Source organism: Phyllostomus hastatus, unplaced genomic scaffold (assembly GCF_019186645.2).
Source record: "Phyllostomus hastatus isolate PE091 unplaced genomic scaffold, TTU_PhHast_1.1 phas_scaffold_129, whole genome shotgun sequence".
Classification (NCBI taxonomy): domain Eukaryota; kingdom Metazoa; phylum Chordata; class Mammalia; order Chiroptera; family Phyllostomidae; genus Phyllostomus; species Phyllostomus hastatus.
In genome coordinates, this window is record NW_025334009.1 from 7430463 (window position 1) to 7458444 (window position 27982).

Sequence of the window (27982 nt, forward strand, 5' to 3'; positions counted from 1 at the left end):
ACCCCTGGCAACAACGGTTTTTTACCTCCATAGTTTTGTCATTTTAGAAAATTGTATAAATGAAATCATATTCGACCTTTTGAATTTCTCACTCAGCGTGATTCTCTGGCGATTCACTTGAGGGACCGGAGGTACGGCAGAGCATCCCAGTTTATTGCAGAGCAGGACATGTTCATGGTACAGCTCTACCAGTGTGTTACCACTGCCTGCTGAAGGATATCTGGGTTACTTACAAATTTTAACCACGGATAAAATTGCTATGAACAGTCATGTACAGGTTTTCATGTGAATGTAAGTTTTCATTTCTCTGGAGGGTGATGCTCAGGAGGGTAAGTACTGGGAAGAAAACGGCCAAACTATTTTCCAGAATGGCCGTGCCCTTTCACATTGCTGGCAAATGAGAGATCCAGTTTCTCCACATCCTTGCCAGCATTTGGTGTTAACACACTTTTTTTAAAAGCTATTCTGTGGTTATTTTTAACTTGCATTTCCCTAATGGCTAATAATGCTGAACATCTTTTCATCTGCTTGTCATCTATACTTTGGTGAAATGTCTGATTTTTTGCTCATTTTCTAATTAAATCTATTTATGACTGAGTTTGGAGAATTCTTTATACAGTCTAGATAGAAACCCTGTATGGAGATATGATTTGTAAATATTTCTTTCCCTTCTGTAATGTCTTTAAATCCTCCTAAAAGAGTCTTTTGAAAAGCAAATAATTTTGGTAAGATCCAATTTATCATTTTTTCCTTTTATAGAACATGTTTTTTTTTATACAAATCTGAGTTTTTTGCTTAGACTTAGTTCACGATTTTTTCATTTTTTGGCCTATGGATATCTAATTGCTTCGGCAGCATTTGCTGAGAAGGCCCTCCTTGACCGATTTCATTTGGCATCTTTGTCAAAAATCAACTGGGCATTCGTGTGCGTCTATTTCTGACTTAGCATCTTATGGCTCTTTAGTACCTTTTAGAAAGAACCTCCTCATCCACTCTGTATACCTTCCACTGTTACATTTCATACATACATAAAAGCAGAGAGCAGTACAATGAACTCTCAGTATTCAAGCTTCAAAGATGATCACCCCTCCCCTTTCCATCATCATATCTTTTTGAAGAATGCAGTTTTTTGTATACAGTATCCCTGTATCCCATGTTCTGAATTTTATCTCGTGGTGTCATTTATCTTGTTCTTCTGCCTCTTGTGTTTCCTGGAAGCTGGGATCCAAGAAACCTGAGTTCAGGTTGTACCTTTGACTTATTGCATCACATGAGGAGGTACAGTATGTGAGCGGTTTCAGCCTTAGTGATATTGCATTTCCTAGAAAAGATTTTTAGGGGGGGGAAGGGCAGGAGAAAGGAAGACAGACATACATGTGAGAGGGAAACATTGATCAGCTGCCTCTCACACATGCCCTGACCCCGGGACCAAATCCGCAACCCAGGCAGGTGCCCCGACGGGAATCAAACCAGCGGCCTTTTGCTTGGCAGAACGACACCCAGCCGAGCCCCAGAATTCAGGGTATTGCCGTTGCACTTTAATTGGTTAAGCGGTAAACACTAGCTCTCTCCATTGTTCAAGTCCATGATTCCTCTAGTACCCATTACGTGATCTGGGGTGATCTTCCTTCTGCAGCGTGGATGTGAAGCGTTTTCACACCCAGTACCTCCTAACGACTCGGTGAGGTAGACGGTCTCCCTCCTGATTTACAGGGAAGGGACTCAGGCTCCAGGAAATAACGGCGTTTGTCCAGGGGAAGCTGCAGCTTGGCTCTTAGCCAGGTGGCCACACTTTTAGCCTCGGGCTCCTGCCAGTTTCCACTCTTCGGTATCTTTCATTCTGATGAGGAACCAGCCCTCATGGAGCTCTGGGGTTGAAGGAATAACACTTATTACAATCAACACACCACTTCCACACTTACTGGTGTTAGAAAACACAATCCTGATGTTCAGGTATTAATAGTCCGGCTGCAGACCTGAAGTTTGGAGAAGTACAACATAAAAGAGAACCACAACATCAAGTTACCAACTCAAGAATACAGGCTGAACTCATTTCACAGGTGTACAAAAGGGAAGACGGAAGGAATGGCTGGTTTAGGGAATAATGGGCCTGACTGCCCAGAGGGGGGTTCTGCATGGGTTTAACGCGAGCCCGAAGGGCTCGGCTGCGTGAAGAACTCACGCTGCTGAGAGCTGGGACAGAAGGCTGTTTCTGGAGTCGCACGCTATCTCGTGTCAGCCACGACAATGGCAATGTGGTGATCAGAACTGCGAATGACAGTGGCAGGGATAATCAGCTCAAGGGTGGGGGAGGTAAGGGCTTTTCCCCATGAACAAGGGAAGTGACACAGGACTGTTCTTCCAACCTGACACTCTACACCCACTAGGTTTCAAATTCAAAGGTTGGAAAGAAACTCTTTGCCTTGGTGTCAGTGTTGATGGCTGTACATACTGTTTTCCCACAGTAAGCCAGTGTTGTTACATAAAAACAAACTAGGCATATAATCTATGAGTTCGCTTAAACATTTTTAAAGCTGTATTTTTAAAGTCCTCTTAAGAGTGCTCAATTCCAGTTAGCTGCCCCACCACACTTCCCCTACTATCAAAGTGGATACATTTTGAGTTTCACAGTCTGAACAAACATTACATTATGCCACGTTCTAGACTTTGATTAGACCTCTTTTATCCAATTTCACTGACAACAAAATGATTTCACAAAGATCACTTAATCCTCATAACAACCCTGTGAGGTAGGCATCATGTCAGTGTTTGACTGACAGAGAAGCTGAAGCTGACTTAGTAACAACACACAGTTCGCAAGAGAAGGAGCCGGGACCTAAACCCTGGTCTTCTGATTCCAAATCCAGTGCTCTTCTGAAGTTATCCTCAAACAACAGACTCTTTTTTTTTTAAATAAAGCCTCTTTTTTAATTGATTTTTTTTAAGACAGAGGAAAAGGGAGACAGAGGCAGAGATTTTTGTTGTTTCCATTATTTATGCATTCACTGGTTGATTCTTATATGTGCCCTGACCAGGGATTGAACCCACAACCTTGGCACATCAGGATGATGCTCTAACCAACTGAGCTACCTGGCCAGGGCTAAACCCCAGACTCTGGCTCACCCAACTCCATGTCCAACATGTCTCAATCTGCTATCTATTTAGACTTTCTGCAGCAGTGATTCTATCTTTAAAATGTGTACTATACACATTTTCAGAAACAACTTCCACTTCTTAATACAAAGATATTTTTGCTATCGTTTACAATATCATTACTTCTTAATAAGCCATACACCCAATTTCTTCAGTCCTCAATTGCTCTAAGGTCTCTTTCTAGGTCCTAACAAATGATTTGGAACAGAATATCCTTCAACTAGAACTTGGTTTGTTTTTGTAGTCTTGAAAGTCTAGAATAACTTTCTTCCACATGCAACTTACTTGAATATAAAAGAGGCAATCACATTTCTTCCTATTGAGAACTGCCATTTCTCCAGCAGTTACTTAAATAGGCAGAAATTGTATTCCCTTTTACCTATGACACTAGATTTTCTGAATCTCTATCTTGGGCTCAGCTCATTGGCATTGTGAGGCCAAGAGAATTCTTCCACAGCATGGACTTTTTGTTGAAGATGAAGGTTTGAAGTCTGATTGAATTCTTTTTCAGACTCATCACATTCACAGAGTTTTTCAACTGTATGAATTTTCTGATGCACAGTAAGGTTTTTTCTTTGCCTAAAAACTTTACTACAATCATTACACCCATATGGTTTCTCCCCTGTGTGGATTCTCTGGTGGCCAACTAAATTCCTCTTAGACGTGAAAGATTTACTACACTTCTCACACTCATATGGCTTTTCCCCAGTGTGCATTCTCTGGTGAACGACAAGATTCTTATTCTGACTGAAGTCTTTTCCACACTCACTACATTTATAAGGTTTCTCTCCAGTGTGGATTCTTTGATGTACCATAAGATTTCTACTAGAGGTAAGGACTTTTCTACATATATGGCACTCATAGGTTTTCTCCCCACTGTGAATTCTTTGATGTTCAATAAGATTTCTGTTGTACGTAAAGCCCTTCCCACACTCGTTACACGCGTAGGGCTTCTCGCCAGTGTGGATTCTCTGATGGGCTATAAGGTTTGAGCGGTAACTGAAGACTTTCCCACAGTCGCTGCACTTGTAAGATTTTTCCCTTGTGTGAATCCTCTGATGTCCAATGAGGCTTTTCTTCAGAATGAAGCATTTGCCACACTCGTTACACTCATAGGGCTTCTCGCCACTGTGGATTCTCTTATGCTCAATGAGGTTCCTGTTGGAACTGAAAGCTCTTCCACACTCACGGCACTCAAAGGGCTTCTCCCCGGTGTGGATTCTCCGATGCACCAGCAGGCTGGAATTGTAACTGAAAGCCTTCCCACAGTCCTCACATTTGTAGGCTTTTTCCTGCGTATGGAGTTTCTGATGGACCATGAAACTCTTGCTCATAATGAAGGTTTTCCCACACTCGCGACATTCATAGGGCTTCTCCCCGTTGTGGAGTCTCTCGTGGTCAATCAGGTTTCTGTTGGAACCAAAGACCTTGCCGCAATCTTTACATTCATAGAGGTTCTCTCCAGTGTGGAACCTCTGATGTAAAATGAGGCTCTTTTTAAGAATGAAAACTTTCCCACATTCATTGCATTCGTAGGGCTTCTCCCCGTTGTGGAGTCTCTGGTGGTCAAAGAGGTAAGCGCTCTGGGTGAAGGCTTTCCCGCAGTCGGTGCACTTGTAGGGCTTCTCTCTGCTGTGCATCCTCTTATGGTCAATGAGGCTTGACTTAGAACCGAAAACCTTCCCGCATTTTTTACAACCGAAGGTCTTCTTTTCTGTGTGTACTCTCTGGTGCAAAAGGAGGCTCTTGCTCCGAATGAACACCTTCCCACATTCCTTACACTTGTATGGGTTCTCTGCACTGTGGAGTCGCTGGTGGTCCACGAGGTACGCGGTCTGGGCGAAGGTTTTCCCACATTCATCACACTTGTAGGGTTTTTCCCCGGAGTGGATTCTCTGGTGCAGAATGAGGCTCTTCTTCAGGACAAAAGCTTTCTGACACTTGTTACACTTATAAGGCTCTTCGCCTTTGTGGAGCCTCTGGTGGTCGACGAGGTAAGCGTTCTGAGAGAAAACTTTCCCACACTCGTCGCATTTGTAAGGTCTCTCTCCGGAGTGGCGCCTCAGGTGGATGATCAGGCCCGAGTGCCTGTAGAAGCCCTTCCCACACTCCTTGCACTTGTACGGCTTCTCCCCGGTGTGGATTCTCTGGTGGTTTAGAAGGTAAGCGCTTTGGGAGAAGGCCTTCCCACATTCGTTACACGTATAAGGCTTCTCCCCAGAGTGGTTCCGCAAGTGCATGAGCAGGCTTGAGCGCTGAATAAAGCCTTTTCCACACTCCTTACACTTATGAGGTTTCTCGCCAGTGTGGATTCTCCGGTGGTTTATAAGATGGGAGATTTTATTGAAATGTTTACAACATATATCGCATTTATAAAACTTCCTTGCTTCGGCACCCATTAGACTTTCAGAGGGAGCTGAGCCTGACGTTAAGTCTTCTCCGAGGTCCTTCCCCTTTCGGCCTCGCTTCCCCGGCAGAGTCCTTTTCCTCTTGTCCCGGGCACGGAGGACGCCGTTCTTCGGTGTGTCTCGTTCCCGCGACCCCTTTTCCCACCGACTTGCCGACAGTGGCCACCCGCACTCTTTCTCACACTCGAGGACCTGGGGAATGCCGCCCTGAAGTCTTTTCGATGCTCCTTTCTGGGAGTCTACTCTCTGCGATGCGCTTGGCTGTGATGTCACCTCGTCACCCTCAGTCATGGTCTCCCATTCTGGTAAAAAGAACGAAAGACCCGAATGTTACCAAGTCCCTGTGTGAGTGATCAGAACAAAATCTCCTGACAAGCTGGAAGGACACACTTTGACACGCATACAAAAGGAAGAAACTTTCCATTAAATGGAGGTACAAAGCAGAATGCTACATTGACGGAGCACTATAAACGGACTAACACGGAACACATCTGGAGCTACATCCAACGCTCTGTCTTCAGAAAGCAGACGGAAAAATGTAATCGGTGTTGAAAAGCAGATGCAAGGTAGAATGGGAGAGATCATGGGACTTTACACAGGTGATTCACTGGTTCAGGCCCGAGGTCCAGAAAGTTGAATGGAACAAGAATAATTTCTCTACAAAGAACTGTCATTTTATTTCCTTCATGCTAGGAAGATGGCAACTCTAAAAGAAAGGAAAGGTACCTAAGGACTCTGCAAGGCAATTTTTAATTTCAGAGTCAAGTGCATAAACACTTTTTAATTACTTGAAAGCAATTAACCTACAAAAAATCTATTAAAAAGCAACTTAATGCTTAGAATTATATATTAACTCCCACTATTCCTTTTAAAAGTAAGAAATGGAAATTTTAAAATTATTTTCTCAAAAACATCAGGTATGGGTTAGCTCTGCTCACTTAGACATAAAAGATAAGAGAAAAAATACAGAATGTAAAGAAAAATAGAGACGAGAGATTAAAAAATATGAAACCGTCTAGAGAACGAAGAGCCTGAACTAGATAACCTTCAAGGTCCCTTTGTACTCTGATATTCTCAAATATTTAAAAATGTGAAATTCACTTTTTGCCCTGGCCAGATAGCTCAATTGGTTAAAACACTGTCCACACCAAGGTTGTGGGTTCTATCCCTGGTCAGGGTACATACAAGTATCAACTAGTGAATGCACAAATAAATGGATCAACATACCAATGTTTCTCTCTCTCCCAAATCAGTAATGAGATACTGCTTCAGACCCACTAGGATGGCTATGATCAGAAAAAGACATAGTAACAGGTGTTGGTGAAGATCTGGAGAAACTGGAACCCGGATGCAATTGGTGAGAGTGTAAAATGGTGCAACAACTTTGTTAAACAGTTTGTCAGTTCCTCAACTGATTAAACATAAGAGTTACCGTATAGCAATTCCACTCCTAAGGATACATACAAGAGAAATGAAAGCATACATATACACAAAACCTTGTACCAAATGTTCATAGCACTGTTATTCACAATAGCCCAAAGGCAGAAGCAACCTAAAGGTCCAGTTACAGATGAATGGATCAATAAAATGTGATACATCCATACAAAGAAACAGCATGTGCTTATTATAAAAAAGGAATGAAGTGTTAACATATGCTACAAATGGAGGGACCTTGAAATCATTATGCTGGGTAAGAGAAGTTAGTCACGAAAGGCCATCCATTATGTGACGCACTTTGGATGAAATGTCCAGAATAAGCTACCCACAGACACGGAAGGCAGCTTGGTGGTCACCTGGGGAGAGGCTGGAGGGAGTGGTGGGTGAAATGGAGACGACCACTGAAAGGTACCAGCTTTTTTTGCAGGGTGATGAAAACGTTCTGACACGGACTGGGGTGATGGCTGCGTGACTCTGGGGGTTCACTAACGGCCACTGAGCTGTACCCTTTGCACGGGGGTGTTGTGTGGCACACACAGGAAGACGATAGTAAGATGACCAGTAAACACGGGGAAGATTTCAAGCACATTGATAATTAAAGAAATGAAGAACGAACAAAGGTAGTATTCTTCACCCACCCAGCAAAGATTTTAAACACTGACTGAATCCCAAGCACACGCAGGGAAAACGGGCCACTCTGCTCTGTCCGTGGGGGTGCGGGCCGGCAGGACACCGAAAGGAAGCAGTTCGGTAACAGCATCAACATACAAACTCTACGGAACGTTTGGCCCTCCACCACCACAGCTGAGAGGCTAAGAGATATGGTCTCATAAGTATAAAGATATACAGTATAAATTACTGTGGACAATAATATATTAATGTTGCTGGGTACAAGATTAACATAGGGAAGCTCAGTATTTTCATACATGCAAACACCACTCAACTAGAAAACATCAGAAGAGATTCCAATTCCGAGGAATCAATGTAACCAGAAACACACAAGAGCTAGATGCACAGGGCTTGGAAACAGTCCGACGCATACAAAGGTGGTACTGGACAACCGGAACGGCACTTAACGTTCTTGGATGGAAATTCAGCCTCCTAAAGCTGTAAATGTACAGCATGACACAGACAATGGGATACTATGCAGCCATTTAACCTGTGTGTATAAAACTGTGTATCAGCCCAAATTACATCAGTCCATTAGCTAATTATGCAGTGTTCCATGTCTAGTTCCCCAACCGAAATCTCCTTTTTCCTTCACGGCCAGCACAGAGCGGCCTCCCTGACGGCCCCCCCAGGCCCCAGGATGGACCTGGCTGCAGCGTGTCCACCTCCACCGCAAGCAGCGCGGGCCCCTCTCCCACAGCTGCTGCGCTGCCCTATTCACTCCTCGCCCGGCCCCCGGACCACGGGGAGCTACTTACAACCGAGCACGTCATTGCCAGTGTCACCACATGATAGGTGGTTAATGTTCGCTAGAAACACAAATAACTAATAAGCTTTAAAAATACCCCATTACTAATGAAAGAAATCCAGTTGGGAGTAGATACTGTAACTGTACACAATTAAATAAGCAACAGTTCAAAAGAACGGGGTTATTCAGCAGCACCAGCGGAGGCAGAGGACAGGAGCGTTCTTCCGCCCCGGCGGTGAGAGCCGGGAGGGCGGACCCCGCGAGGGAGAGCGATGCAGCCGCACCAGCCAGGGCCTTCAGACAACTCAGACACTTGGCCTAGGAATTCTACTTGTAAAACATAATGAGAAATAAAGAAAGGTCTTAGGCACAGAGACAGGTGATTATTACAGAAATTATCTAAAATAAGAAAATGGCTAACTGAATTATGGCAAATTGTGTAGCCAATATAGGTAATATTTGCCAAGAATTTGTAATGGTATGAGTGAGAACACAAGGAATACAGGTTTTAAAAATATACACACGCACACACTTGAAACAATGTAAAAAAAGCCTCAAATACACAGAAAACAACAGAAAGATAATACACCAACATTTTGATAGTAGTGGTCTACAAATAGTGAGTTTAAGGAGGTTTTCCCCCTTCTTTCTAACATTCTGTTTTCCACAGTAAGTATCTACTACTTTCTTTTTTTTTAAAAATATTTTATTTATTTATTTTTTAGAGCGGGAAGGGAGGGAGATAGAGAGAGAGAGAGAGACATCAATGTGCGGTTGCTGGGGGTTATGGCCTGCAACCCAGGAATGTACCCTGGCTGGGAATCGAACCTGGGACACCTTGGTTCCCAGCCTGTGCTCAATCCACTGAGCTACGCCAGCCAGGGCAGTATCTACTACTTTCATAATCAGGAAACAAAGGCTGAGGAAGAGGAGGTAGGAATTGTGGGGAGAAAGGCTCCTTACCCAGGGAGGTCACACTTCCATAATTCTCCAGCATCACGTCCCAGTACAAGGCCCTCTGGATGGGTCCCAGACACGCCCACTCCTCTGCAGTGAAGCACACAGACACCTCTTCAAACAGCACCAACTCCTGAAAGAAAGGGGTGTGTGTGGTCATCCACACCCAGGAGCCCCCACTGAAAGGCTCCTTCCGCACTGTGAGGTCAGGAAGGGGCAAGGGATCACAAGGAGTGAGCAGGAGGCCCCCCGCGTGACGTCTGCTTCCCCTGACTGCATGGCTAGCATGGACCTTGACTTCGAGACGGGAACTGGGCCAGGCTCTGGGCCTGGAGAGAGGGCCCCTGGGCCACACGTAGGTGGTACAGGCCCGGCCTTGGGAAGAAAAAGGGATGCAAACCTCACCTGGGGCTGGGCTGTTAGGAGCATGAGTGCCATTAATTGGTTTCTTGGGTTCTCTTCCTGGAAAAGGGCAGAAGCTTCAGGGGCAGGAGCATCTGAGGAAAGAGGAAAAGCTGCAGTGAGATTTCTGCTTTCCCGCCCACTATTCCACGCCCAACGTCTTCTACAAACACGAAACTCAGAAAGACCCAGAACTCTCAGGTCCAGGCAGGCTGTGATGGCTACACAATGACCTATGAACCTTTCTGAGTGACCCCCTTTGTGCAGGGCTGGGAGAACGCCGAGGGCATTAGTAGGAACGGATAAAAGGTCAGGGACCCAGACAAGGACAACAGGGAGAAGAGAAAGAGCCTGTCACCGTAAGGAATTCACATAGAGGGCAGGAGAGGAAGCGACTATCTGGGAGCAGGCGGATAAGCCACGGTAAGGGCCCAAGAAGAGAGAGACAGCCCAAGGCCAGGGCTACTGAGCAAGTACCATGCGGAGGATCCTGGGGGCTGACCACCGCTGGGTCAGGAGGAGGATCTGGGCAAACTCCGGCTGCTGTGCGGCCCCCAGTGGGCGCCTGAGGAAGTGCTGCTCCTGGACTGCTCGTGCCCCGCTGGGGAGGGTCCTGGTCCAGGATGAGGACTGGAACCTGGGAACAAACCAGACGAAATAAGCTGGCTCTTCCTGTGCCTCCAGAAAACGGACTCGCCTAACCACTGTGGACCGCTTTCTGCCCATAATCTAGAACTGAGAGATCAGAGACCCATCGCAAGTATGGAGCACCGGAACAGCAGTAAAACTCTGCCTAGAGAGCAACGGAGCTGCCCCCCGGCCCCACTCATGGCACTGGGGACCCCTCCCAGAGGAGACTGAACACAACGGTGGGAACGGAAGCCACACCTGGGTGTGGGTTAAGGAGGGAACCACAAGCAACAAGCAAGGATTAAGAGCATGTGTTTCAGCTTCAGACCTAGTTTGAGATGAGACCTGGTTCAATATACTCTTCTACCTATTTACCCCTTTACGTACCCCCTTCCTGCTCCGGTGGAAGGAACGCTAGATTAGGAGTCGAAACACTTAGTCTTGCCACCAGCTAGATGTCTGACGTGAGGCTGTCCAGCGAACCCTTTTCTGCCCCTGTTTTCTTATCTCTCAAATAGGGAGGATGCATTAGTGATGTGTGATAAAATACACTGCTCTTAAAACTCTTGATTTTTATGACTAGAACTAACAAGCCCATCTTCGGTGCCATTGCCAAGGTGAAGTTCTGTTTCAGACTTCTAACAGAAATGTTTTGCCCTGGATGGCGTAGCTCAGTGGATTGAGCACGGGCTGTGAACCAAAGTGTCGCAGGTTCGATTCCCAGTCAGGGCACATGCCTGGGTTGCAGGCCATGACCCCCAGCAACCGCACATTGATGTTTCTCTCTCTCTCTCTCTCTCTCTTTCTTCCTCCCTTCCCTCTCTAAAAATAAAATAAAATCTTAAAAAAAAAAAAGAAATGTTTCTAGTGGGTTACAGATTGACAGTGATCTCACACACACTGGAAACCATTTCAGATCCCAATTTAACAGTCAAAGATAGAAAACCTTGTCAGAAGCAAATATCTCAGCCCAGTCCTCTGGTTCCCAGAAGCCCTGGTAGGGGCGCACACGGCGTGGCCTCGCCAGATCTAGAGAGCTTCATGCTGATTCTCTCACTGCCTTTTACCTCCAGCCTGCAGCGCCACTGCAGACAAAGAATACGCATGCCCCTGTTTAGAACACTTAGCAACCACAGGTTCTTCAGGTGCTTGAACCGAACTCAGCAGTCACAAGCATCACCCAGGAGGACAGAGCGTAGTCGGTGCCTTTGTGCTCATTCCAAACTGGGCCCAAAGACCCAACCATGAATTCCTTTCCCTGGAAAAGTATTCTATGGTCTGAATGGCTCATGAACCTGTGTCCATTAGCGTTAGGGCTGCTTATGTGCTATTAATCGTTAATGGAGATCACAGGCTCAGCCTCCAGCCCTGCCTGCCTTGTCTCGATTCTCTCCTTCCTTCCATCCCCAACTCTTCCCCCTCCCCCTTTCTCACTTTTAGGGCCGGTCCCTCGAGGTCTTTCTGCAGCTCCTCCACCAGGGCCACGGCCTCCTCGCCACTCCCGGGCCGGTGGATCTGCACCCAGGTCCGAATCTCCCCCGGCAGGATGCTCAGGAACTGCTCCAGCACCAGCAGCTCCAGGATCTGGGCCTTGGTGCGCGCTTCCGGCCTCAGCCACCGGCGGCAGAGCTCCCGCAGGCGGCTCAGCGCCTCCTGGGGCCCGGACGTCTCGTGGTACCGTAACTGTCTAAAGTGCAGGTGGGAGGTCTCCCACACGGAGGAGTTGCTCCCTTGGAAGCTGGTTCCCCATTTCCAGACGTCATCCTTCCCTTTAACGAGACCCTCTTGTCTCAGAGCACTGGGGGCCCAGTTTTCTCTTGTCATTGTCGTCATGCAAGAGGGCCTCCTCCCCGGGCCCCTCAATCCTTGCCCGACTTCTCCTTCAGTGCTCGGAGGACGTCATCCACGAGACCTCAGAAAATAATCGTTAAAGTTGACTCGATGAGACAGCCAAGTTTTCCAGACCCCAGCCAGCCCCCGGGGATGAGGAGACCGTCCCCAAAGGCCAGGTGCTCAGCCCTGAGCAGGGTCTCCTTGGACAGAAGGCCCTGCCCACGGTTCTGGGGACCCTGACACAGGACAACCAGACCACTGCTGAAACCACGGACATGCACTCCTCTTCATGTTTGGTCACAGGGCACCTCCTCCACCTAAATACAACGTATCCTTTACCTCGTACTCCAACCACGGGCATCCTGGCTGGTCCTGTGTGATGCTGCACAAGTCACCTCATCTCCGAGTCTCAGCTTCTTAACCTGAAAAACAGGAGTGATGACAGTTCCTATCTTAGGGACTTGTAAGAATCTGATGTCTCAATACATTTTAAGTCTCTGAACACTGCCCGGCACATGGACTCAAACGTTAGTCATCCTTCTGTGACTCGCACTCTCTCCTATGCTCTGCAGCGTCAGCAAGGAACCACGGTGTTACTCCGGACACAGATGAGATAAAACCCCAACACCTCAATTAACGAAGGAAGGCTGGATTCAGTTCTGTGTAACTTTATTGTACACACTTTATATTCTCTGGAAATTGTTCATTGTGTTCATCGAAATATTTGGACAAATCTGAGTAAGATTTTATTGTACAAAATTTAGGCTTGTTGCTCTCTAGAAACCTTCTGGTTTTTAGAAATAACATTTAATTTTCTTATCACAAAACAGAAAGTTTCTAACACCAGAAAACATATATGAAACCAGAGACTAATCATTGCTGTGATCAGGACTGTGCTCTTCCAGTCCTTGCTCTCTGCACCGATGTGGGTCACGAGACCGGATACAACTGTGCGGCTCTGTAACTTACTTGTCACACGTAATAGTAAATACTCATCACTAGTTTTAAGAGCGTATGAGCCCATTCATACTTAAGGAGTCCCCTGTTGTTACATATTTAGATTATTTATAATTTCCCCCTTTTATAAATTAGGCCACAATGACTATCCTTACTAATAAATTTTTGGTTACACAATCTGATTTACTTCTTCAGGAAAAATTCCCAGAAAAAAAATTGTTGGGCCGAAAAAGGTAAAGATAGTTTTAAACTTTTAAGATTGTAAGGATTACATCACTATCAGTGACATATGAAAAGACCTTCATTAATTTTATTTAACACACAGACCCTTAAGGTTCATGCTTACAACTGAGTGAAGGATGCAGAACTATGAACACAATTTTGATAGATGTATAAGCATAATTAATAGGAGGACATGCGGCACGGAAGGAATTCATGAAGGTGATTCTGAATTGGACTTTAAAGGGAAAAGTGGTAAGACCACTGGAGTATTAGGGAAGCTGTTCCAGCAAGAACAAAACTATAATTTCAAAAGCAAGGGAGGCGGCACATGCAGCTCTGTTAGAAACGTGCCTTGCACACCAGAAAAGGGCGGTAAACTCTGGAGGTTAGCTGGCAGGAGCAGAGTGGAGAGACAAACAGGAGTCAAATTCTGGAGACAGCTGAGAGGCAGAACGAGAAGGTGATCGCGTGCTGTAAGTGACAAGCACCAGTGAAGAGGCTTTGCATTTTTTGTGTTATTAATTTAAAAACAGGCAATATATTGACTTGGTTCAAAAGTTAAAATTATACAATGCATACTGGGTAAAGTTTCCCTCTCCTTATTAGCTTCTTGTGTATCTTCCCAGCTACATATGCATCAACATATCCAAGTGTGTACAGGTAACTGTTTCGTACTTCTCGTTTTTCACAGGTGACACAACACCGTGAATCCTGTACTGCATCTTCCTTTTCTCAATTGACAATGTATCTTATTGGTCTTCCTGATCGGCTACAGAGCTCCTCCCTCTTTCATGAATGCATTTACCCATCTCCAGCACTGATCCATGAAATAAACCATTCATAAGCTGGACTTCATCAAAACAAAAACCTTCTGCTCTGCAAAAGGCAATGTCAAGAGAATGAGAAAAAAAGCTCACAGACGGGGAAAAATACTTGCAAAAGACATTCATATCTGACAAAAGACGATTATACTTTGTATATTCCATAGAAAGAACTCTTAAAACTCAGTGATATGAAAACAAACAAGTTACTTAAAAAATAGCCCTAAGACCTTAACATACACCTCATCAAAGGAGATACAGGTTCCAAATAATTGCATGAAAATAGGCTCCACATCATATGGCATCAGGGAAAGGCAAATGAAGCAACAATGAGATGCCACCACACACCTACTGGAATGGCCAGACGCAGGACGCTGCCAGCCCCCAGTGCTGGTGAGCACGCGGGCAACAGGAACTCCCATTCAGCGCTGGTGGGAATGCAAAATGGTGCAGCCACTTTGGAAGAGAATCTGGCAGTTTCTCACAAAACTAAACATGCTCTTACCACATTCTTTAGCGGCTGTACCCCTTGGCATTTACTCGAAGGAGCTGAAAACAAATGTCCTCACAGAAACCTGCACACGGATGTTCGCTGTAATTTATTTGTAATTGCCAACACCTAGAAGTGTCCCAGATGTCCTTTGGCAGGTGACTAAATGGTGGCACATTCAGACAATGGAATATTATTCAGCACTAAAAAGAAAGGAGGTATTAAGCCATGAAAAGACGGGGAGGAAACTTAAACGCATAATACTAGGTATAGAAGCCAACTGAAGAGACTGCGTACCATACAACTCCAAGTGCATGGCATTCTCACCAGGCAAAACCGTGAGGGGCAGGGGCAAGGAGGGATGAGGAGGCAGAGCACAGAGGGCTTTCAGAGCGTGAAACTACTCTGCACGATACTACAGGCTGGGGCAAGAGTAGGTTTACAGTTGTTCACATGGAAAATAATACAATGATGTAAAAACTCCGTATTTCACATACTCACAACTATAACCGTATTTTTGCCCCGCCCTTTATGTGGGGGATGTGTGTCATTATAGATTTATCAAACCCACAGAGTGCACAACAAAGGGAGTGACCCCTAATGCCACCTGTGGACTCCGGATAATAGCGATGTATATGATGTATATACATCGGTGTAGACTCACCAGTTGTAGCAAACGCACTGCCCTGGTGGGGGATGCTAATGTCGGGGAGGCCACGCAACAGCGGGGACAGGAGTGCAGGGGAACGCTCTGTACTTTCTGGTCAACTTGCCTGTGAACCTGAGACTGCTCTAAAAGAGTAAGGTCTATTAAAATAAATACATGCATACATACATACACACATCTAACCTGGGAAAATGGGTTTCTAAGTAACGTTCCACAGTAAATTATCAGAACTCCATGTACTCTTACTTTGCAAATATCTAAACATACATTGTGTTTGCTTCTCACGGAAGGTTTCTGAGTCATGAGCTAAAAAGAACGAGAGAAGGCTCCGAGGAGCAACTAGTTAAGCTTCGTGAGCAAGTTCTAAATTCGGGGTCTCTAACTGCAAGTCCAAAAGAATGCCATCTAAGGCGACTTCTGAAACCCAGACAACTATTCGAAAGCAATGGTTTCCAAACGACAGTTCATTACCGTTTGAATGTGGCAAGCTGTAAAACGAAAATAAAACAATAATTGTATATACACAGGCAATGATTGGTTGGCAACGACCTCTCTTTCTTACAAAGGACAGCCTTTATTCTGAGTTTTAGGGTTTTAGGACTTAGTGTTAAAGTACATTTTCTGAAGTCACGGTGGTCCAGGTAGCCCAAGTTTGCGTTTTAAATACCATTACATTACAACAGTAAAATACGGAACTTGGTTCATCCCTGAAGGTGGCCGGGAAAGTCCCCAGGAGCCCGGGAGCCACTGCCCCAGGGGTGCTCGTGGGCGTCAGCCTCCGAGAAGACGAAGAGCAGGAGGGGCTGGGCCGGGGACCCTGGCTACCGAAGCCTCCGTTCTCGCAGGACAGGTCCTGCGGTGGCTCGAGCGCAGGTCCAGACCTGGACCAACGGGTGCTGTCTTCACAACCGCCCCCCAGCCGGCAGCAGCCGAAGCTGGGGCCCCGGCGCCCGCCTCCACTCAGAGCTCAGGAGAGACGGTGCTGGGGGCCCACGGAGGGGGGGAGGGCCCAGCGAGGAGCGCACCGCCCCACAGAGCCCCAGCCCGCACCCCGGGCCGCCCTCCGCGCATGCCTACCCGGCGCGACCCCTCCCCGCTCACCCGGAGCTCCCGAGGCGGCTCCGGCTCGTGCGACGGTCGCCAAGGCGCCGGGACGCTGGGAGATGACTCGAGATCAGGACGCGACAGCAGCCGAGACTCGGAATAATGGAGGACCCGCGGGTACCCGGTACCACAACTTCCGGCCTCTCACCACACCCACCCTGCCCATCCCCAGCTCTCTAGGAAGCCGCGTCTCTATGGTTCCCTGCTTTTCGCTGGAGGGGACCCCGAATACCGCAGCTCTTGGATCCCTGGGTCTTGGTTCCTCCCGGAGAATGAGTGCGGGGACTGCTGCGTTGGGGACACGAAGGATGCAGAGATGAACCACATGGCTCTTGTCCTCAGGAGGCCTGGACCTCAGCAGCCGGGCCTTTCTGATTTATTTTGCATTTCAATTGAGGTTTTTGGGATTAATATCTCATATCGGCCTCCTGGGCACCTTTTCTCATCTATTCTTGAACCTATGGCAGTTCTTACAGTAAATAATAACATGGCTTATAAATGACCCCCTTGTGAATATGCTTACTTGGTGCATCTCTTGCCCACACGATGAGACGATGACCCACTTGATCTCTGAGAAGCGAGCCCAACACAAGCCTGTCTTTGTGGTTCTCCTGTTCAACTTGGTCTCATCTTGGCAGGCGGGAAGTTGACCTTCCCTTTTAGGGAGAGAAAAATGATACCCGGGCCTCTGTCATAGACCAGTGGCACACAGTTTGCATTAAAAACCAGTTTGCCCTGGTAGAGTGGGGTTTTAGAGAAAGATGAGAAGCACAACCTTAACATTCAGATTGGGATTTCCACATTAGTTCATCGAGGTTCCGAGGTCTTAGCCCCATGGAGAGCTGTCAGCCCTCTGCCTCCAGCCTCTTCTCAAATTCCTGTCTCTACGATGTCTATGCCTTTACACCAAGCTCAACAGAACTTTGTTTCCTCAGATAAGACCCAGTGGAAGATGTCCACAACGAAGAACGAATCTCAGTCTCCCCCAAAGGGCATTTATTGGGTTGACACACCCCTGACCATACCTGGTGTACTTATCGGGAGGGTTTCCAGAGAAACAGAACAGGAGACAGAGGTAAGGGGTTGGCCCACACGATTCCGGAGGTCGAGGGGTCCCAAGATCTTCGGTCAGCAGGCTTCAGGCCCAGGAGAGCCACAGGCGTAGTCCCAGTCCAGGTCTAAAGGCCTCAGAGCAGCAGGACAGCGGATGGTGAAATCCCACGCTGAGTCCAAAAGCCGGCAAACACCAGGCGGGCAGAGAGAGAACAGTCCTCCTTCCAAGGTTTTGTTCTCTCCCAGTGGGTGTCCGACAGACCGGATGGGGCCACCCACACTGGGAAGGGCAACCTTCACTCCTCCTGCCGATTCAGGTTACCCTCGTCCAGAAACACCCTCAGAGACACACCCAGAATAACTTTTAACCAGGTCTCTGGGCATCCTATGGTCGAGCTGACCTGTAAAATTACCCATCACACCTGGCTTTCTCCACATACAGTTTATAGAGTGTTGGAGAAGTTTATCTAGGCCCTGAGGGGCATCCGTGGTGGGTAGGTTCTGGTCAGTGTCACTTAAAAGGACCCAGATTTGGACGTCCATCTTGAAGATTTCCTTCCCCTGCCCATCACCCCCTTTACATCCTCAGTGAATGAGGGAACTCGTAACAAAGGGAAAGCTGAAAAACGGGACAGGCCGCCTGAGAAAAGCCAGACTATTTCAATCCTAATTGCATCACGATCACTGCAGAGGACATTCTGCCGCGCCCTCTGGACACCCCTAAGATCCTCCCCTTTGAGGGGCAATCTTACATAACTTACTGGAGGGGCAGGCTGAAAGCCCTGCATTGTCTGCCCTGTCCGGGAGCTGCCTTAGCTCCAGACACAGTCAGCTGGAGAAGGTCTACCTCACCAAGATCTCGCTTCCCGTCAGGGTGCTGTGGCAGAGCTTGCGTTCGGTGGCTGCCCAGCGAAGGAGGCCCAGACTTCTCAAGTGTGGACAATTTTGAAAGCTAATCCCTGTCTAACCAAGTCTGCAGCCAACAAAGGCCACACTGGTAACTCTGGGACCGCAACACAGCCAGCTCCTCCCACTACTAGCCCTGCTTTCTTCCCTCCCTACAGGTGTTAATCCCAGTAACACTCTCCAGCAAAGTTGCTGCTTGTCTTCATGTCTGATTTACTTCCCATAAAGCTTAACAACAAATAATTAGATAATTCCATTTTTAAGGTTGTATTCATTTTTAAACAACTCCCATGTATACTTGGAAATGTACATACCTAACTTATTTCATGTTACTTTCACTGGGGTGTAGCCCTATAAACATCTGGGCTTATTATGGAGATCTCAGTTCCAGCGCTCCACCTCTTCTAAGCCCCAAAACTCAAATCCTGCCCTTGCCGCTGATAAAACCTAAGTCCCTTGGACCAAGGCCACCAAACTGCCTCATGCCACCCAAGGCATCATCAACCACTTCCCTTTCTGGCTTCCACTTCATTTTAGCCTCTGAGGATTTATGTCACTTTATTAAAATTCCTCTTAAAGGATGTTTAAGTTTCATCTAGGTTTTCAGGTTGTTTTGTAGCCAAAGGGTTTTATGATGATCTGACTTACCATATTGTCCTATTGTATCCTTTAAAAACGTCAATCTCTGCTCAGTTCTGTGGTTAAACGAGCACTGCAAACGTGACAGCATTTTCTTTCAGATTCTGTAAACTGATTGCTAATTTGTTGTGACTACAAACTTTGGTCTATGGCTCAATAATTTTGTGACCCACAGGTTCTTCTGGGAAAAATGGATAATTATTACAAAAACAGTCACGTAGGGAGACAAGGAATTTTTTCTCCAATCCCCTCTGCAAGAGTTTTGTTTTATAGATTCATAGGCCCTGCTCCATGTGCACTGACCTGGTGGGCCTGGGGAAGTTTATCTGAATGTAGGAAATTACACTGGCCTTAGTTTCAGAGGCTGGTCACAGCGTTTGCATGTCCACAAACAGTAGAGTCAAACTGTGCCACAGGGACTGGGAATGGTCAGTGGGAGGAGGGAGAACCAGGCAGGTCCTGTGTCTACGTGGCCAGAGGGAGTCGGCCGTCGCCTTTCTTACCCCTCACAGACCTGCCTTCTGAAGCTGAAATGGACTTTTCGGGGAACCCGCCGGGTTTTATACAGGCAACCTAAGCCTACGTAACAGTGAGGCCAGAGAGGAGGCAGGACAACTGGCTGGACAAGTCCTCAAAGGAACTCAGGAAGGACACTGTCTAATGGCCAGACAACTCTTGTTTTTGTACTACAAGCATGAAAATGACAAGCTTCATCTGCATTTGAGTCAGAAACAAGCCAGATCACTTCTTCATTCCAAAAATAGCTGCGTAAAGAAAAGCTAACTGAATTGTTTTCTTCCCACTCCAAATAAAGGAAGGGAGCAAAAAGAAAAAAGAAATCAGTGATATTTATAACAAGTAAATAACAGCAGATATTTATTGGTGGAATCACAACTAGCTCCTGCAAGAACAGTTTTCATAACATCAGAAGTGATTAAAGAAGGTCTAGTTTCTAAAAACAATCTAACAATATGAGAATACTTATTTATGTTCAAATGAAAAAAACCAACGAAGGAAATCTGTCACTGAGGATACAGAGCTGAAACGAAATTTAGTCTCAGGGATTTCGACTCAACAGAATTACCCAGCGAAAGACCAACACAGTACAGACCATCAAAGAAAAGCATCTCTACGCTGAGGGAGACACTCTCCTCTCTCTGCAAGATTCTGTCTTTCATATTTCTTTTTAATCAAGGCTATGTAAAATGGGACTTTATTTCACACATTTTCTCTCAACTGAGAAAAAGACGCATGTACTTCTATTCCACACAAGAGCAATTCTACACAACCAGGATGTCTGTGGCTAGGACTGACCACTGCCTTTTCATAGTCCCCGGGAATGCTCAGGGCACTGAAAACACAAGTGGATAAACGTGAGTGCCCGGGAAGCCCGCAGGTGACAAGAGCAGGGATGGGGAACACACAGCAGCTTAGCGACGCCCGTTTCAGAAAAGCCGGCTTTCGGGTGGGGAGCAGAGAAGACGTGGCAGTGGCGGGGTGAGGAACATGAAAACTAACAACTGAGGGACAGCGGGCGAAGCGCTGCTGTCAGGGAACCACCAGGTTTCCCCTAGGGCAGGAAGCTGGGAAAACAAACAAACAAACAAACAACACACTCAAAGAGGCAGATGCTGAATCCCAGGCGGCATCATGAAGAGGCTTGAAAGGAAAGAAGGAACGGCGAACCCCGACTGCCTGAAGTAAGCAGCTGGTAAGTCTCAGAACACTCTAGAGGAAGGTGGGTGTTTGGTTCAAATTATACGGCAGGACAGTTACCTAAAATGGTACAGGGACCAGTTTACAAGGTGTACTCCTGCAGCTGACAGCAGGTGTCGGCCTAGGAGACGGGTGAGGACCTCCCCAGAGGCCCGGTAACTTAGTTTGCTGGGGTGGTGGGGGGGAGCAGCTGTGAAGATTTGTATCCGATCTCTGGGTCTGAGATGACAAGGTGCCCTTCCAAGAGGTATTCACTCTCGAAGGTGGCAACGTCTTTCAAGATAAAAGAGAGAGCCTATTTGAAGAAAGAATTCCAGACACTATGACACAGTGATGGGAAAATGCCACGCCCTCTTCCAACCATGTTTTCTGACAAGGTCTGAACATGGAAAAGAGGGAATTCAAGGAATCCATCTTCCTGGAAGAGAGCGTGGCATACAAAGGGGGGGGCGGTAATTTTTCTGGGGATTGCTCTTAATAATTTCCTTGCTAATATTGATCATGGTCTTACTTTGTACCCTGATTCCCATAAGAACAGGCCATGAGGAGAGAGAGGCTCGAAGAGAGTCAACGATTAACTTTGAGGGAAATTCTGAAGGGACAACTAGTTCTCCCCAGACTATTGAATCCTGCCCAAATTGTTTAAACAAGGTGTTTATAAACTTGAGTAAGAAATTATCCCCGATTGTTCCCATAAAAGAGTTCATGAATCAGTTGCAACAGGCTGAATTATTGGCAGACTTTCCCACGCCTGTTCCTTACCCATAGATACAAAGAGTCTTTCAAGAAAACAAGAAAAAATTATATAGACCCTTACCCACAGCCCAGGGATATCCCTGGGTAGCATATTAGACTATTGGCAAATTATGGTATCCCCCAAAAGGAGCTAATAGTCTCCAGAGGGTTCCAGATCCCCCATTGCCTTATACAGGAGCATATAATGAGGATGGCATTAGAATGGTCAATAAGGATAGAGTCCACGTGCCTTATAATAGTCTAAATTTCATGGAAAGGCTAGCTCAAAGCAGGCCTCCCTGGTGTCTATTAACTAAGGAACAAAAAAGGTTTACTGTGGCTGGATTTCCTATTTATCTCTCCTTACATGTTTGTTCTGGTGCTCAAAAGGTGGTGGAATTGTTAGACACCTGTATTTCAGGTTTATTGATTCACATAATTTCAATGAAGTTGTACAAAATAATTTCTTGACCAGAGAACAAAATCCCCTCTAATAAAATAGCCCCTGAATGTCTAAAAGTTGTTGGAGTAACAGCCCCGCCTTTACCTTGAATAGGAATATATATCAAGTAGAATTAGACAGACAAAGAAATAAGAAAAGCTGGTTAGCTGTTACAAACTAAGCACGTAGGAACAGTTACCAGGGAGTCAGAGTCCATGGTGCATAGAGAAACATTTTAGACAGAAAAGGTAAATAGCTAAGTTAGACATCACAAAGGCCTTATAATAAATTTCCTATACCCTCTACTCAATCTAGCGTATCCTTTTGCCCCATGACAAATTCTGAGAACTTTAATAAACAATAAGACATTCAAACTCTGTACGTACAGCTATTTCTAATTGTCTGATTTAAGGCTCTCCTGGTCAAAACAATCTTTGTTTAATATAACTGAATCTATGGAAACTTTTGTACTTTTCCTGGTTACCTTTATATTATTTTCTGCTTCACCTAATCGCAAATGTTAATCACTACCACAAATGAAAGTATAAAAACCTGCTTGTGCTTGCAATAAACGGAACAGAGCTTCACCGTCCTCTGAGGCGTGCTGTCGTCTGTCTCCCATCGCCGACGCCTTACCCACCTTTCAGGAACCCCTGGACCCCGCTGCGGCCGGACCTCGGCAGGAAAATGTCTTGTTCAGAGAACACCTGCTCAGAAATACAGGACCAACGTCTCTGCGTCAACAGCTCTGCCCGGCAATAGTAAGTGTGCACGAGACAAGCCCTGCCAGGCACACGAAAGCTGCCTGCCTGTGTCCTCAGAGCGGTTTGGGCAGGCTAGTCGGCGCCCGGCACAGCGAGTCACCTTCCACACAGGTGATCAGCAGGTGCGGGGGGCTGGCATGACAAAAGGCATGGAATACAACTTGTGACAGGAACCGTGACAAGGGCAAGATGATGGGAGTGCCCTTCACTGTTCTGTTTAGCCACTGTCACACGTGGAGTCCCCTAGCCTCAGGCCCACCCAGACTGCTGGGGAAGGTGCCACCTAAGGTGACCAGTGATTCCGCCCTATCCCCCGAACGCAGCAACCTGTTCCAGAGCCTCCCAACCTCGCTTTGGACTACTGTGCAAAGGGGGACTACTACATCAGAAAATGATGTGTGAGCCAGCATCCTATGAAAATAGAACAAAATGAGACAATCCTTTTTCACACAAATAGACCCTTCATATTTCACACTTCCTTCCTGCCAGTAACAGCAAGGTAAACATACATAATCCTTAAAACTAAGTTATAAGGTGCGGAGATAGGCCATAAATCTAACTCAGAAAACACTGATAGCACCTTCCTTATGAAACCATGATAAAAGAATTGTGCAGATACACTGACCACTGAGAGAAATGGCCGCTCAGAAGAATCTCAACTGGTCTCCCACTCACGGATACAACCACCATGGGGGGCTGAGGCACGCTGTCAGAGGAAGCAAGGACTTGAAAGTCACATCTGAGTTCAAATCCTGGCTCCATCCACTTACCAGCCAGTCACCTAACCTCACTCAATTCTCTTGTACAAATGTTATGATGATCAAATGAGAAAACACACACTCAACAGTCCCAGAAATGATAAACTATGGACATAAGACAAACAGCATTAGGCTTAGGGACTTGCTGTGTAGAAAGAAAGAGGGATGGCTGAGTTAAGTATGCGGATATTCCAGTGTTCCCAGAGGGATTTTTAACTAAGCACTTAAACAAGTTTAAAATGCTGGCTGAAAACGGTCTAAGGCCTTCTTGGAGGGCTGAACACACAGAAGGCCAGAGGGAGCTAGGGAGCACCCACAGTACTGACCACACAGAATCGCTCCCTTCTTCTAGCAAAGGCTTCTCTCAGTGATACACGGGGAAAGGAAGCAGGTGACAAGGCCTCAGCTCCTTTCCCCACTCCCCGAGTTTGAAGGAGTTGTGGGCGGAGCTTGAAGCGGCAGCCACCACCTTGCAGCCATGAGGTTGCAAAACGTGAAATCCAACGTGCTGAAAATTATGGAGCTGAGGTGGAAGTTTGATAAACTGCTGAGTTGCCAAACAAAATTTGGAATGGCTTACCTCTAGCCTTCCCCTTAACTAAACAATGTTCCTAAGGTCTAAGCCACTAGTACTTGGCATCATGTTCATCACACATGAAAATATCCTCAGTGCTACCTTAGGTAAACCTCTTCTGGAACAGCTCTTGCTAAGTGTTTAGAACACTGCCCCGATGTCCTACACTTAAGCAATTATTATTCACCATGTGCCAGGCTGCCACACATTACATGTGTTAGTATCTCATTTAATCCTCATGATAACCCTGTGAGGTCGGTAGTTACTCCCTTTTTCCAGACACATCTGAGGCTAAGAGCAGTTAGTGGCTTGTCCAGAATTGACAAGCTGGTGTGTCCATTTGGGGTGAGAACACGTGTGTCTCTGACCCCAAAGGCCACACTTTCAGCTACAAAGCTCCACATAACACGTGAAGGCGGTCTTCCTCTATGCCAGGTTCCGCTGACTGGATCTTTTGGAAGGCTAGGAACCTGCAGTCATTTCAATTCCAGAAGCACACGTTTCTGCCGCTTTGGTAGACATCTGTGGACCAGATGGCGCCCGGGCAGGTGGCTACTATCGGCAGATCCCCAGACAGCTGTGGGAAAGGAGGGCATTTAAACGTTCGCCGTGTGCTTTTAACCTAACAGTGGTTAAGGACGTGGACACACATTTTGTTGGCCACCGTCAAGTCAGCTTTTCTTACAGCTGAAAAGAGACCGAGGACTGCTGTTTCTGCTTTTACTGCACAGGAAACGGGCCCGCAAAGGAAGTGGCTGGCTCTTGGCGGCGCTGCCACTGCAAGCCGGCGTGAGGGTGCCATCCCAGGACGCCGGAGTCTGTGTTCTACGCGCCGTCCCCGACACCGTGTAGTCAAAGTGAGCATGTACTCACCGCATTTAAAAAATACTGGACTTTTCCCCTAAGTATACAAAAGTACGTTCTCGTTGTAGAAAAGTCTAAAACACACAGAAAAGTATAAAGAAGAAAATAGGAACACTTACAACCCTATCACCCGGAGGTAGTCACTGTTAACACTGTGGTGTGGTATCACTTCTTACCCATCTTTGTCCAACGCAGAAATGCTTTGTTTCCATTTGGATCATATTTCCTTGTTTTTTCTTTCTTTTATCTCCCATTTTATCTAAATCATTTCCCCCATGGCATTAAATATTCTTTAAAAATCTTTACAGTGACTGCAAACCATGAATTTAAAGCCTGTGCTACTGAAAACCTAGTTTTCTTCCTTTAATTATACCCCTGCTGGCATGAATCTCTCAAGTATTAATCAGTCTGTTTCTGATTACTTTCCCTGTATGGATTCTTAGAAATACAATTAAGGCTGATGACACTGAAAACCTGCTTTTCTGAAAAGTAGCAATTAGTCCTCCTACCAACAGTACATGCTATTTATGAGGTTTCTTTCTCCTCAGAATGTTTCCTCTGGTGCTGAATTAGCTGTGAGCTGTAACGATATGCTTTCCCACACTCACTGCATTTATAGGGCTTCTCCTTGGTGTGGGTTCTCAGATGTAGGATAACCTGGGAGGTCTGCCTGAAGGTCTTTCCGCACTCGTTACAGCTATAGGGCTTCTCTCCAGTGTGAACTCTCTGATGATCAATAAGGTTTCGATTAGAAGTAAAAGCTTTCCCACACTCGTTACATTTGTAAGGCTTCTCTCTACGATGAAGTCTCTGATGTTCGTTAAGGGTCTTCCTTAGGATGAAAGCTTTTCCACACTCATCACACTCATAAGGCTTTTCCCCTGTGTGAATTCTCTGATGGTCCATAATCTTTGTATTAGACACATACATTTTCCCACATTCCTTACACTTGTAAACTTTTTTGCCTTTGTGCATTCTCTGATGTTGAGTGAGGTTTGAGCTACGGCTAAAGGCTTTCCCACACTGGATACAGGTGTATGGCTTCTCCCCAGTGTGAACTCTGTGATGTGAAATGAGACCTGAACTCCGGCTAAAAGCTTTCCCACACTCCTTACATTCATAAGTTTTCTCCCCGCTGTGGATCCCCTGGTGCCGAATGAGGTGCGACTTACCGCTAAAAGACTTCCCACACTCGCTGCAAGTGTAGGGCTTCAGGCCAGTGTGGGTTCGCCGATGAACCACCAGGTTGGAGCTGTGGCTGAAGGCCTTTCCACACTCCTTGCACTTGTAGGGCTTCTCTCCTGTGTGGGTCCGCTCATGCACCGTAAGGTTTGCGCTCTGACTGAAGGCCCTCCCGCACTCGGCACAGACATACCGTCTCTTCCCGGCCTGAACCCTCTCGCTTGCTGCAGGACCAGAGCACTGACTACCATCTTTCCCAGATGCTTGGTCACTTGCTCCTGGGAGTGTCTTGTTGTCTTTAACTGTCTTATGTTTGAAGCTTCTTGTCTTTCTCCTCATTTTCTCTTGCATGGAACATCCCAGTGGCCTTTTGAGTCTTCTTTCCCTTTCTAGGTTTTGACTCCCTTGGCAACACCTCAGTGGAGTTCTCTTGAAAGTATGAGATTGGACGTTTCAGAAATGATACTCTGGAATCAACACCTCCTCAGTGCCAGTCTCACCATCTGACAGAACAAACAGAGATTACACACGTCACCTGTGCTCCCTACTAGCGGAAGGAGAATTACCCAAGGATAACAAGGTGTGGTAGACCACAGGGTCTCACCTGGAAGAGGAAGTGTTCAAAGGCAGGGGAACTGAGCAAACACGATGAGAAAATGAGGTCAGACAAAGAGGCCAAGGTGAAGCCTCATGGACCAGCGGGTCCAGCATCAGAGTGAACAGTGAGTAGGACGCGGTCCACCCTGCCTTCTTCCTGCCTCATGCCCTACTCCCCGAGTTGGAGCCATCTTGTCCCTAAAAAAAAAATGAACGGAACGATCCTTAATTCAGTAACTCAGATGACTAATTTTCAGACCATTTTGGCTTTTGGTTCTTATTGACCTATTCCCCTGGTACCAGTAGTACCAGGCTGGCACAAAATAGCTGCTGGAGAACTGTTTTACAGAATAGCCACTGGGGTTATGTCTCAGGGTGTGTCTAAGATTTCCTTTTTTGTTCCAGTCGGGGTAGTAGGCCCCTGTCTACATTGTTCTTAGGCTCTGTCTGGATAAGGAGTAACACGGCTCTTGCGATACTGGAGCCTGATCACATCACAGCCTGCCCTGCAGGTGCTGGTGCGTCACTGGATCCAGCTACGCGGACTGGTTCCGTCTGCCGGCTTTGCCCCAGGCTGTCAGCCCGGCAGACTGAGCTGAAGCACAGCAGGGGAAACTCGGACAGCGCCTCCGTGCGCGGCATAATGGTAATGTTTCTGAAGGTGAGGGCAGGGGACGGCACAACCAAGAGGGGCTGATCGCGAAACCTAGGTCAGGAACGAGCAGGACTTTCCTACAGGGTTTAAAAATGTGCACTGAATTTATTGGGCTGACATCGGTTAATAAAATTATATAGGTTTCAGGTGTACAATAATATAATACATCATCTGTACACTGTGTTGTGTGTTCACCACCCCCACTCCTCTTCTGTCACCACTTACCCGCCCTTTCCCCCTTCTACCTCCCTATGGGTCTGATGTGTAACTCTAGACGTACACGTGCAGAACCCTAGCAGAGCTGCAACTCCCGGAGACCGATGGGTATGTGTTCTGATCTCAGGACCCCCTATTCATTTTAGGCTACAAAGAACCCACAGTGCTAAGTGGCTGAGCCCACAGGCTGAGTGCTACTGAGACACACACACACACACACACACACGCATGCACACACACACACTTACCTGTGGAGGATGTATTCCTTTAATTTGCCAGCATCACCCTCCTGTTCAGGTCCCTCTGAGCAGTGGTCACATGGTTCTCGGTTACTGATTCACTGCAGTGGAGTTAAGAATAAAAGATAAGACTTAACAACAAAT

At 46.6% G+C, this 27982-nt stretch overlaps 2 protein-coding genes across 6 annotated transcripts; both read right to left on the reverse strand.

Moving 5' to 3' along the window:
• Window positions 1-10: 10 nt before the first annotated feature.
• LOC123830775 (zinc finger protein 197) lies at window positions 11-26217 on the reverse strand. 4 transcript variants are annotated; one of them, XM_045857314.1, is made up of 8 exons: window positions 16496-16844; window positions 14743-14930; window positions 12577-12659; window positions 11839-12316; window positions 10252-10411; window positions 9778-9869; window positions 9379-9505; window positions 11-5863 (listed from the first exon to the last, which is right to left on the reverse strand). In XM_045857314.1, the coding sequence occupies exons 4-8, from the start codon at window positions 12235-12237 to the stop codon at window positions 3558-3560; spliced, it is 3084 nt and encodes a 1027-aa protein (XP_045713270.1). In that variant the 5' UTR covers window positions 12238-12316; window positions 12577-12659; window positions 14743-14930; window positions 16496-16844; the 3' UTR covers window positions 11-3557. The 4 variants fall into 4 exon arrangements, with proteins under 4 accessions (XP_045713270.1, XP_045713272.1, XP_045713269.1 ...); XM_045857316.1 differs by lacking the exons at window positions 14743-14930; window positions 16496-16844 and adding an exon at window positions 26122-26217; XM_045857313.1 differs by lacking the exon at window positions 14743-14930.
• On the reverse strand, window positions 22475-27950 carry ZNF660 (zinc finger protein 660). 2 transcript variants are annotated; one of them, XM_045857332.1, is made up of 2 exons: window positions 27848-27950; window positions 22475-26634 (listed from the first exon to the last, which is right to left on the reverse strand). In XM_045857332.1, exon 2 carries the CDS (start codon window positions 26480-26482, stop codon window positions 25475-25477), a length of 1008 nt encoding a protein of 335 aa, XP_045713288.1. In that variant the 5' UTR covers window positions 26483-26634; window positions 27848-27950; the 3' UTR covers window positions 22475-25474. The 2 variants fall into 2 exon arrangements, with proteins under 2 accessions (XP_045713288.1, XP_045713287.1); XM_045857331.1 differs by lacking the exon at window positions 27848-27950 and adding an exon at window positions 26736-26905.
• Window positions 27951-27982: the final 32 nt, after the last annotated feature.

Excerpts from the sequence above, each read along its gene's own strand:
- ZNF660 (XM_045857332.1), bottom strand. The coding sequence starts at position 26,482 with ATGCAAGAGAAAATGAGGAGAAAGACAAGAAGCTTCAAACATAAGACA.
- LOC123830775 (XM_045857316.1), bottom strand. The coding sequence starts at position 12,237 with ATGACGACAATGACAAGAGAAAACTGGGCCCCCAGTGCTCTGAGACAA. Across the intron at positions 10,412-11,838 it reads TCGAGGGACCGGCCCTAAAA|GTTCCAGTCCTCATCCTGGA; the intron begins GTGAGAAAGGGG and ends GTTTGTTCCCAG. Across the intron at positions 9,870-10,251 it reads CCCCCAGGATCCTCCGCATG|ATGCTCCTGCCCCTGAAGCT; the intron begins GTACTTGCTCAG and ends CTCTTTCCTCAG.